Raw genomic sequence first — 10,208 nt, 5'->3', positions numbered from 1 at the left:
AAAAAAAAAAAAAAAAAAAAAAAAAAAAAGTACTGATTTGATGATCATCAATTGCATGCAGCCAGCTTAGAGTAGGAGAACTGCCTGCAGGCAATGACTAGAGAGCCCCTTTTATTTTGTTTTTATTTGCAACATTTCATCATGTTTATAGATAATGCTATCTATAAAAGGAATGGTACAAGTTAAGACCATCAAGTGGAATCATTAAAAATTGTCCAAGTAAAAAACAGGTGGGATGAAAATTATAGTAAGCCAAAAATAAATAAATAAATAAATTCCAGTGAAATACATGTGCATATAGATAAATAGTAAATGACCTTGTACATAGGTGGCCAAAATGACTTAAACTATCTTTAAGAGGTAGCTATTACTAATTGCCACACAAACAAAAAGTTACCAACCCTTACTGGCTGCATCTCTTAGCCATCTGCATCCAACATGCGTATGCCTCCTTTCCTGTGCCCCCTCAGCCAGTCATTAAAAACATACAGAATCCCAATGACTACCTTACATAACTAAAGACAAAAAGAACACGAATTCCCCAAAACACAGCAAAACTGAAAACACTCTACCTTGGTTCCAGGCTATTTAAAGGCTATCTCAGCCAAAAGGTTACTACTTCTCAGCTCCCAAAGCTCCATTAACAGCAAAGACTTTGGCACACAACAGGAATGCTGGTCCAAGCACTGTTGTAACTAAGTGACCTCTGAAAATTAGACTTTCTCTCCAAGGAAAAAAGGCAATGATCATAATGAAGCTTTTAACTTTCTCGATGAGCCCTGTGGACAGTTACCGAAAAATCCATACATAAGGCTCACTTCTTGCAGGTACTCCCACAACTAGATAAATGAGGCTTAAGGTTCCAAGTTCAGAAAACTCTTCAGAGTTTGAGTGTGGTAACTGGGGACTTCCAAGATATCCAGCAATTCTAATTTCCAACTGGGAATCAAGAATACCTTTAAATATGCAATGTTTATGGACTCTACTGGGTTTCTGTGGCAAGGGCAAAGTGTTACTTAGGGACCCCTGAGAAAACTAACCAGTATTATGCTACGGGGCAGTTCCACTCTGTGCTATAGGGGTCGCTATGAGGGAAATGACTTGATAGCAATGGGAACGGCTAGGTCCTGGGGGTACTGCAAACTATGTCTAATTTGATGTTGCTAGTGTTTAATTTACCTGTAATGAATGGAAGAGAGGGGGGAGACACGTTAACTGCAACCTCCTTCCAAGGGAGAACAACCGATATACAGTTAAGTGTGACAAGTATCTATATGAATTTCCATGGGCCACGGAAACTGGTGGCTTCCCGAGCGTGGCTATCAACAGCCTAGGTGCCGGTGACAGCACGGGGCTTACCTTGTTGGAGGCCATTTCACTGACGGAGTGCCTGGTCTGCAGGGTCTCTAGCTGGTCCAGACACCAGTCCAGCTCCTCCAGGGTCTCGCTGGCCAGTTTTTGGTAGGCCTCCTCTGCGAAGAGATAGGGAAAGGGGGACTCAGTTCTCAAGCGCTTCACGGAGCCAACAGCGAGTTCAAAGGGGGCCATCCTGCCGTACCCCGCCATGCTCGGATGCCCGGTGCCCGCACATGAGGGCTGCTCCTTCATATTGCCGAGCCCAGTACTGCGAATGGGGACGAGGCTCTGCTCGCAGGGCAGCCGGCCTCGGAAAAGCACGGTCTCTCCAGCTTGGCGTCTCAGTTCAGTCTCCAGGGAGGGCGTGGAGAGTGCGTCCAGCCAACTTTTACACGGGGACAAGGACAGAAAAAACAAACTGCGACTTGTAGATGGTAGGAAGGGCTCGGGTCCTACTCCTGGCTCGCAGCTTTGGAGTAAGGCGAAGGGGATGGTGCGCGTGCCTTGGTGCCCGCCCCGCAGAGGGAGCCTCTGGTCCACGTCTGATCTCCGTCCCCAGCCCTAGACCGCGTCCCCGCACGCCCCGCGCCCGCCCGCCGGCCGAGCATCTGCGCGGCGCTTCAAGCGAATGAATCAGCCGGCCACCACGTTTCCTGTTTTCTTTCTCAACTCCTCCAGCGGCGGGCTCAACGCCGCTCCATTGCCGCAGCTTTCCGGGAACACTCCCCCTAACGCCCCTCACGGCCCTCCGCGCAGCCTGGCTCCTAGTCAAACTCCTTTAAAAAAATAAAAAGCAATTCAGAATTGCAAAAGCCTGCCCTGCCACCCGCAGCTTCCCTCCCCGCAGCCTCAGCCGCCGGCAGCCTCGCCGCATCACTGTGTGCAGCCGGGCGTCGCTCGCTTTGAAGCAGAGCCGGGGAGGCGCGGCGCGAGCGTGTGTGTCTGTGGCTCTGGTGTGTGCCTGTGCGAGGGGAGCGGCGGAAAACCCGGCGTGGACCGCCTGCCGCCCGGGGTCGCGCCGCCGGGTTCGAGCCCGCCGCGGGGCTCAGGCGGACGCAGCGAGCGCGCGCGCCACCACACGCGTGGCCGCGCACCTGCCCCGAGGGTACCTCGCGAGTCCGGTGGTGCCCCTATTAACCCTACTGCCAAAACTCACTCATCTTTTCCACCACCGGCTATTTCCAGCGAGGTTTATAGTGAGACAGCCCAAGCCGGTGGCACGGACAAGGTTACTGAGGATCAGGGCAACCTTCTGGATTCTGAGGGTTTAGGGTTTACCTATTCCAGGGTGCATAAGGTGATTCCGGGAATGAAAGCGTTTGTATTCATATCAGACTCTTTCAGTACTTAGCCCAGCCCCTGCTAAGGAGCAGACTTCTAATTTTTGAGGTGGACAAAACCATACAATGTTGTGGGTCGAAAAGCTTTAGAATTCACAGATTTGACAGTATGCTGTATTTTCACATTCAGGATTACCCAAGAGTTATCATAAAGGAACAGTAATATGAATGCACCAAATGGTATGGGCAGTTTGTACATGTCCTGCCCGCGTGCTCCCTTCATCTGTGGAATTGCTCATCAGATACCAGGATGGTATTGTGGAGCCACGGCAGAAGGTCTAGAAGGGTGTTTCTACCCACCAGTCGCAGAATAAGCTACTAACCTGGGAAAGAAAAGCCTATAGATGAAAGCATAATATGGAAACCGGTTCTACAGAAGCTGATCCAGCGAAGCAAAGCGCCTCTTTACAGGCTGATCAACTGTAGGAGACTATCACTGTGTGAATATCACCACGTTAGCATATGGGTAAGGGGTAAAACCAGACTCCTAAGAGTTACTTCATAGAACTTCGTTATTTTCTAGAAAGAACATACCAAAAACCTTATATGAGTGGGATCCCTTTTCTTTGTCTTCAAATCTACAGGTATTGGTGAAGAAGAAGTTCTGCCCTATTAATTTAAACTACATCAGTGATTAGTGGCACAACAAAGCATTTCACAGGCTGAATCTTAGGTTTCTGGGATTTTTCGGGCAGATTTCTATTTAAATTTTGTAAAAGTTAAAGTATTTTAAAGTATTTTTTATATGTTCCACATGGCTAGTTGTTATCAAGGTTTCTTGAACTGTTTACTGTTTACTTTGAGAACTCTAAGTTAAAATTTGCCTCTTTTATTCCAGTCTGGTCTTTTTTTTTTTTTCCCTGCAAAAAACTTTGTAAATATATATATATCTAGATGAATGAACAACTGCCAAAAACTTGCAAAGTGAATTGAAGTGTAAGACTGGCATTTTTCTTTATCAGCAAAAGGAACAACCTTAAAGATAATTTTAAATAGTAAGTATAAAATATTTAAATAGTAAATATTCAAAGTATAAAATTTATCTGTATATCCCTTTCCTGATTATCAGAATATAAAAATACAGCACACTTGTTATAAAAATTGAAACATTATACAAGACATAACATAGGCAGTCCCTTGTAATCCCACTCCCTAAAGATCACAGACAGTAATTAAGTCTATGACCATAACATAACCATTTTCGTTTTACTTAATAACTCCCATATGCAATTACAACATTACCTAGTTGTGATGGTAGTACATCTACCATATGTTGGGATTTTTGGTTTTTGTTTTGGGGGAAGGGGAAGGTTATTTTTCTTTCTCTTTCTCCCACCCCCACCCCTTTCTCTACTATGTAAGATAGGGTTGCAGGAAATTTTAAGAGGAAATTATTTTAGGTCATTTGGTTTCCCAAAGTTAGCGTATCCAATGGGTTAAAGATGCAGAACTATTGTGTCTGGAATTTGTTTCCTGCCATCTTTCCAGTTGGTGGTTATACCCTGAAAGCAAGAATCCCCTTTCTGTACCTCTAAGACTTTGCTTTCCGTGTTTGTCTCCCCCCATGCCAATTCTCCTAAAGTCTCAGCCCTAGGGGACTTCTCAATAAGTTGGTAAGCCCCTACTTATAGTCACCAACTTTTCAGAAATCAAAAGTACAAATGCAGGCCTCTGACCTAACAGGATGTGGCAGTTGCGTCACTAGGGGGGTATGGGGATGTGGACCACACTGGGAGACATTGTCAGAGAGGGTGACACCAAAATGACTGTCCATAAAATTTATGTGCAGAGTTTCAGCAGAAATTTATTACTTTTAATAAAAATATCCCTATAGTAATTGTAACAACAAATGCATTTTTCCATAAGCCCAGCTTACATGTATCAATATGTCTGCAATGCCAAAACATATGCTAATTTACTTTTTGAACCTTCTCATGTGCTCCGGTAGAAGCTGTCATTATCACCCAATTACAGTGATGTTTCAAATCATATGATGTAGCATGTACTGTTGTTTTAGTTGCTGCCAGTGATTTTATACTCACTGATTTTGTCAAATTTTCTGGGTGTTTTAGCTACAATATTGTGGTATGTGTGAACCTAAGTATACTATGTGTGAACTTATATCAATAACTTTTTTGAGAATGAAGTACTAGTTAAAGGAAAAGAAGGAGAAGAATAATAATAAAAGGCTCAGTTATTAATAAAGTTGTAATTAATAATGTAATTCAATGTAGAATGATTTTGTGAAACAATTGTGTTGTTACTATTCTTATAAGAAACATTATGTTTAAGCCTAAGGCATTTATTTGACAGCTAACCAGAAGGTTGGTGGTTCAAACCCACTAGCTACTGCGTGGAAGGAAGACGGGGCAATCTACTTCTGTAAAGATTTATTGCCTCGGAAAGCCAATGAGGGGTCACTATGAGTCGGAATCCACTCTATAGCAGTGGGTTTGGTTTGGTTTCTGGTTTACACTTAAGCAATTTACAACTATATTTATGAAATATTATTCTATGATTAAAATTGATAATAAAGATTACTACGGATTCTGTATGGTCTTGTGTAGGAGGAGGTCCATGAACTGAGGGGTGACACCATGAGTTACCAGACTGGGTGACCCCAACCCTAGTGATACCACTGGGATGTGGCATGACATGCTATATTTCAATGTTCATTTTTTAATGTGCAAATGTAGTTCCAGAAAGATTCTGGTTAATGCTTCAAGATATTATACACCTAAATACAAAATTTGCTTTTCAGAAGGTAGAATAAGAATAAGAGGGCCAACTTTATTTCACAAGAGCCGCTTTATGCCCAAATTGTGGATTAGCCACTCAGACAGTGAATATTTTGGTATGATCATAATGTGGTATGTAAGAATATTTAAGTTCTAACATATTCTGTATGGATCTAGAGAATGGTGGGAAAAAATGACTCAGAACACATCCACAAACCAGTAAGTAAGAAAACAATTACTAATAACAGACTAAAGAACAGTTTGTTCTATAAAACTGTTGCTCAAATAAAGGATTATTATTGCTATTAGCATACAGCTGAGAATACTACTTTTTCCAGAGTCCTAGGTTAATAGACAATATGGCTAGCCACAGTTTTTGAGGATCATTTTTAAAGCTTCACTTTCAGGAATTTTAACTCTAAATGTTCTAAGATATCGAGTAACTGACCTTTTCATCCCCTACCGAAAAAGCCTCAATGTGGGATTGCCAGCTATCCTGTAGGAAATTGAGTCACCACATCAAACACACCTGAATGTCATTGACCGCTAGCAGGACAAAAACAGGGAGCCAGTACAGTTTTGGATCTTACCAAGAACACATACTACATTGATAAACAAAATACTCTCACTCTCCCCCCCCCCACCAGAGTAATATTCACTGTGGCACTACTTAAAAATATATGAAAACTCATCTACAGCAAAAGCTGGAACCTGTGGAAGGTGGAAACTTGTCCAAGAAGGACACTCAAGTATTTTGCATTAATAGAAAGCAAGAGAAAAATGGTAAAACTGTCACCTGGCAAAGATGGAAAACTTGAGAGACCTGGAATAACAAGGCAGTCCTGGTATTTAACTGTCCAAAACCTTGCTAAGGCAAGGAACTGAAAAGAGAAAAACTTCAAAGCAAAAACTCTTGGCTAAATTCCATAGAAAACTAGGAGAATGCTCTAGAATGGCAACTGAGAAATAACTTGAGCCTTTGGAAGTCCTCTCCTACAGCTGAATGGGTTTTTTTCAAGGCACCCTTGAACTATGTCACGCCTGTGGTCCTGCTCAGGATCCTCTGTGAACAAACACTCTCTGGCAGCACTCGGCTTCCGTCACCGTGATGCGCTCAAGGGTTCCCTGACACATGGCCTGAAACCATGCCAGGGGCTCCAGGAGAAGATGCTGAGGCAGCAGCTTCTCTGTGAAAAGGAGAAAAGCAATTGCCTCAAGAGCCACAGCAGTTAGCTCAAGGTTGAGGTCATTTTCTTGTGAAATGTTCAGGCAATTACACTCAGCCACAACTTACAATGATACTGACCATTGAGGTAAAAGGATTCACTCTATGGGAACATACGTCTTCTGTGGATGTTGGTTTCTTTGCCAGCACTTTCAGAACAAAGGTCTGCATAGGTTTGTAATTCCTAGACAGACCTGTTCGTGTAAAGGAAGAGAACAGGTCCAGAAATGTACCATTTGCTTTTGACATTTGTTGTTGCTGTTGTGAGGTGCCATAAAATTGATCCCTACTCATAAAGGCCCCATGTGACAGAGAAGAACTACACAGGCTTTCCTAGGCTATAATCCTTGTGGGAGTAGATCACCAGGTCTTTCTCTCACAGAGCATCTGATTGGGTGCTAACCACCAACCATATGGCTAGCAGCTGAGCACTTAACCTTGCATCACCAGGGATCCTTTTTTTTTTTGTTAAGAAAAAAAAAAAGTTAAAAGCAAAACAAAAAACTATGACAGCAGACTCAGATTTTTACTTTAAAATATTTCCTTAAACAACTCCTAAAAAAAAAAACCAAACTCATTGCCATAGAGTAGATTCTGATTCATAGTGACCCCCTCTGGGTTTTCCAAGGCAGGAAATCTTTACAGAAGTAGAATGCCCAGTCTTCCTTCCAAGGAGTAGCTGGTGGGTTTGAACTGCCAGCCTTCTGGTTAGCAGTCAAATGCCTTAGGCACTACGCCACCAGAGGTCCTGAAACAATTCCTAAGAGTAAAAGAGCAAATAAATACATGTTTTCCTAACCAATACTTCTCTCCTAACTCCCTCCAAAATTCCTTATTTGTTCCTAAGGAAGGAGTTGATAATGTCTGAAGTAGGTAGAATTAGAGAAAAATGATTTCTGTTTCACCTTTGAGCTAGTCACTCATTGAGTTCACTACAGTAAAGGATTCTGTGCAGATTAGCTCTAACTTTTGCTGACTTACTGGTACTTTGTTCACCTCTATACATTTTATCTGATGGGAAATACACGAAGGCACTGGATTTGTTTTCAGTGTGTACAGGTTTAACAGAGCCTGCCAGTGGCAAGCTGCTCCAATTTCCAAGTGTATTTCTGGCTTCAAGTTCTTGTTTTGAACTATTTATAAAATTACACTCAGTACTTCAAAAAAAAAACCTCCAAAGGGAGGATATATGTAGCTTTGTGAGTTTTGTGATTTTTTTTTTTTTTTAAATCTTCTCACTATCAACCAATACTCCTCTACCTCTGCTCTCAGTTTGCCAAGGGCTTAATAGAATTTTTTTCCCACTGTATTGGGTTTCACTGACTTCTAGTACCAGCAGTAACTCAACAAACTTTTATTTAGCACTAACTACAAGTCATGCACTTTTATTAGAGTCTAGAAATGAGATGACTAAAAGAGTGAGTGTCCTTTACCTCAAGGAGTGTTTAGAGTCTAGTTCAGGAGACAATTTCAGGCATTTGACTGCTAACCAGAAGGTTCATGGTTCAAACCCACCAGCTACTCCTTGGAAGGAAGACTGAGCAATCTACTTTCGTAGAGATACTGCCTTGGAAACCCAAGGAGGGGTCGCTATGAGTTGACTCAACTTGATAGCAGTGAGTGAGTTTTTTTTTTTTTGGTTTATACCAGGACCTCTGGTGGCACAATGAATAAGCACTTGGCTGCTAACCAAAAAGTAGGTGGTTCAAACCCATGCAACAGCTCCATTGGAGAAAGACCTGATGCTCTATTCCCATCGGGCTTAGAGCCAACAAAATACTATGGGGCAGTTTCTACTATCACATGGGTTTACAATGAAGTGAACTGACTTGATGGCAACCAATAACAACATCTTGTAGAAAGCACTCTCCAAAAAGGAAGCACATGGTTTATAGGAGAATACAAAGAGGGGATTTAATGAAACTGAAGCAGAGGGGAAGTGGGGACATCTCAAAATAGAGTCCTAAGAGTGAAATAGAAGGTAAGTCTAACGGTTGGGAAGGATTTTTAAGAGGAAACATATGAACATACACACGGGCCTCAGATCAAGATGTGTGCATGTAGAGAAAGAAAGTATCATGAGTAGAGCCTTGATGAGGGGAAAATAAGTTGGAGAAATCCATAGACAATGGCCATAGATGACACGTAAGGCATTTGCTGGTAGGGGCTTTGGACTGCACCCCCAAGAGGAGGAGCCAGCGAGTGGTTCTGAGTGCTGCATGATATGGGCTCAGATTTTTAGGTGAAAAATTCTCAGGCTGTGCAATAAATGGGGTTTAAGGATGCAAGGCTGAGGTGAGTGAGACCATTATCTTTGGCCATGTTATTGTTAAAATTAAATAATTTATAGAACATTTGCTCCTGTGGTAATTATTCTTATCTATGGCAATCTCGATACTAAAATCCCACATAAGAATATGTTCCCATGATAGGTCAACCACAAATAGGACTGTCCTATATGACTTGAGAGGGGATAGGCTTCTTGCTCTTAAAAACCACAACCTGTGAGTCACTGAAATTTTAATCATACTGTAATGAGATGGAAAAAATGGTATTTACTGAATTTCTTTCAGGGAGAGTCTGTCTGCAGAAAGTGGTTCATATGGATGGCCACTTATAACAGAAAGTGAGACTCTGTTTTGGGTGGAACTATTTTTGGTCTCTACTACATATGAAAGAGGAAGAATACACTGGTTTGTTTCTCCAGAGGAAATAATGTGTGTGTGTGTGTGTGTGTGTGTGTGTGTGTGAGACATAGGAGTCAACTCAGTCTACATTACAACTCCACTTTACAAGTCTCCTCTACCTATCTTTAATAAAGGTACTGGGGTACAAAACGCTGAGGTAAGGAAGTTTAAAAAAAAAAATCCAGCGAAGAGACTGAGCTTTGAGGCCAGATTGGCCCAGGTAGAAATGTCTGCCTGAGCTGACACTGGAGAGTAGAGACAAAGAAAGTAGAGAAATCTTTTTGAACTCACTGCAAGAACAGAAAGGACTTTTGTCCAAGGAATTAGGGTTTGAGCAAAGCTTAATCAGACAACTGGGTTGTGGTCTTCCCATGACGTATGTGCAACCGTGAACAATATTATTCCTTTAAGGAAACTAGAGGAGTAGAAGGAGGTTCCGATCTCCATTCCATTATACATAAACCATAATCCCAGGCAATTCGCCTAATCCTTTAGGGACCTTATTTTTCTTACCAGCATACTGGGGATAATAACAAGAACTTTGGGCTATTTTAGTTTAAATGAGAGAATGTGAGTTATATAAACAACCTTGGACTACTCAACTAATAGGTTCTTTTTCCTCCCCTCTCAATTTTATCTTGAGTCTCTAACTTGAATGGAAATTATTCTTTTAATTCAAGTAAGTTTATCAGTCAGTACCTAGAGACAAACTAGGGGCTCAAAAACTTACTTAACTGTACCTGGAGCAGTTTTCAGGGAGAAGAGTAAATAAAAACCAACCAACTAACAAACAAAACAATTTAAGTGAAAGAGTAGGGATTCAGCCTGGAGACATTTATGTACCTCATAAATTTGCCTTAAA

At 41.9% G+C, this 10,208-nt stretch overlaps 1 protein-coding gene across 1 annotated transcript in view; it reads right to left on the bottom strand.

The window, feature by feature from the left end:
* The window catches only part of PDE4D (phosphodiesterase 4D), a 1,343,868-nt gene that overhangs the window by 59,506 nt on the left and 1,274,154 nt on the right, over nt 1-10,208 (bottom strand). The window contains 1 exon segment of the mRNA XM_007944148.1: nt 1,360-1,472. Coding sequence (XP_007942339.1) covers nt 1,360-1,472 — 113 coding nt within the window.

This window comes from Orycteropus afer, unplaced genomic scaffold (genome assembly GCF_000298275.1).
Source record: "Orycteropus afer afer isolate SDZICR_OR568_19922 unplaced genomic scaffold, OryAfe1.0 scaffold00122, whole genome shotgun sequence".
Classification (NCBI taxonomy): Eukaryota; Metazoa; Chordata; class Mammalia; order Tubulidentata; family Orycteropodidae; genus Orycteropus; species Orycteropus afer.
The sequence above is the reverse complement of the archived record's forward strand: the minus strand, read 5'-3'. Positions and strand labels throughout refer to the sequence as shown.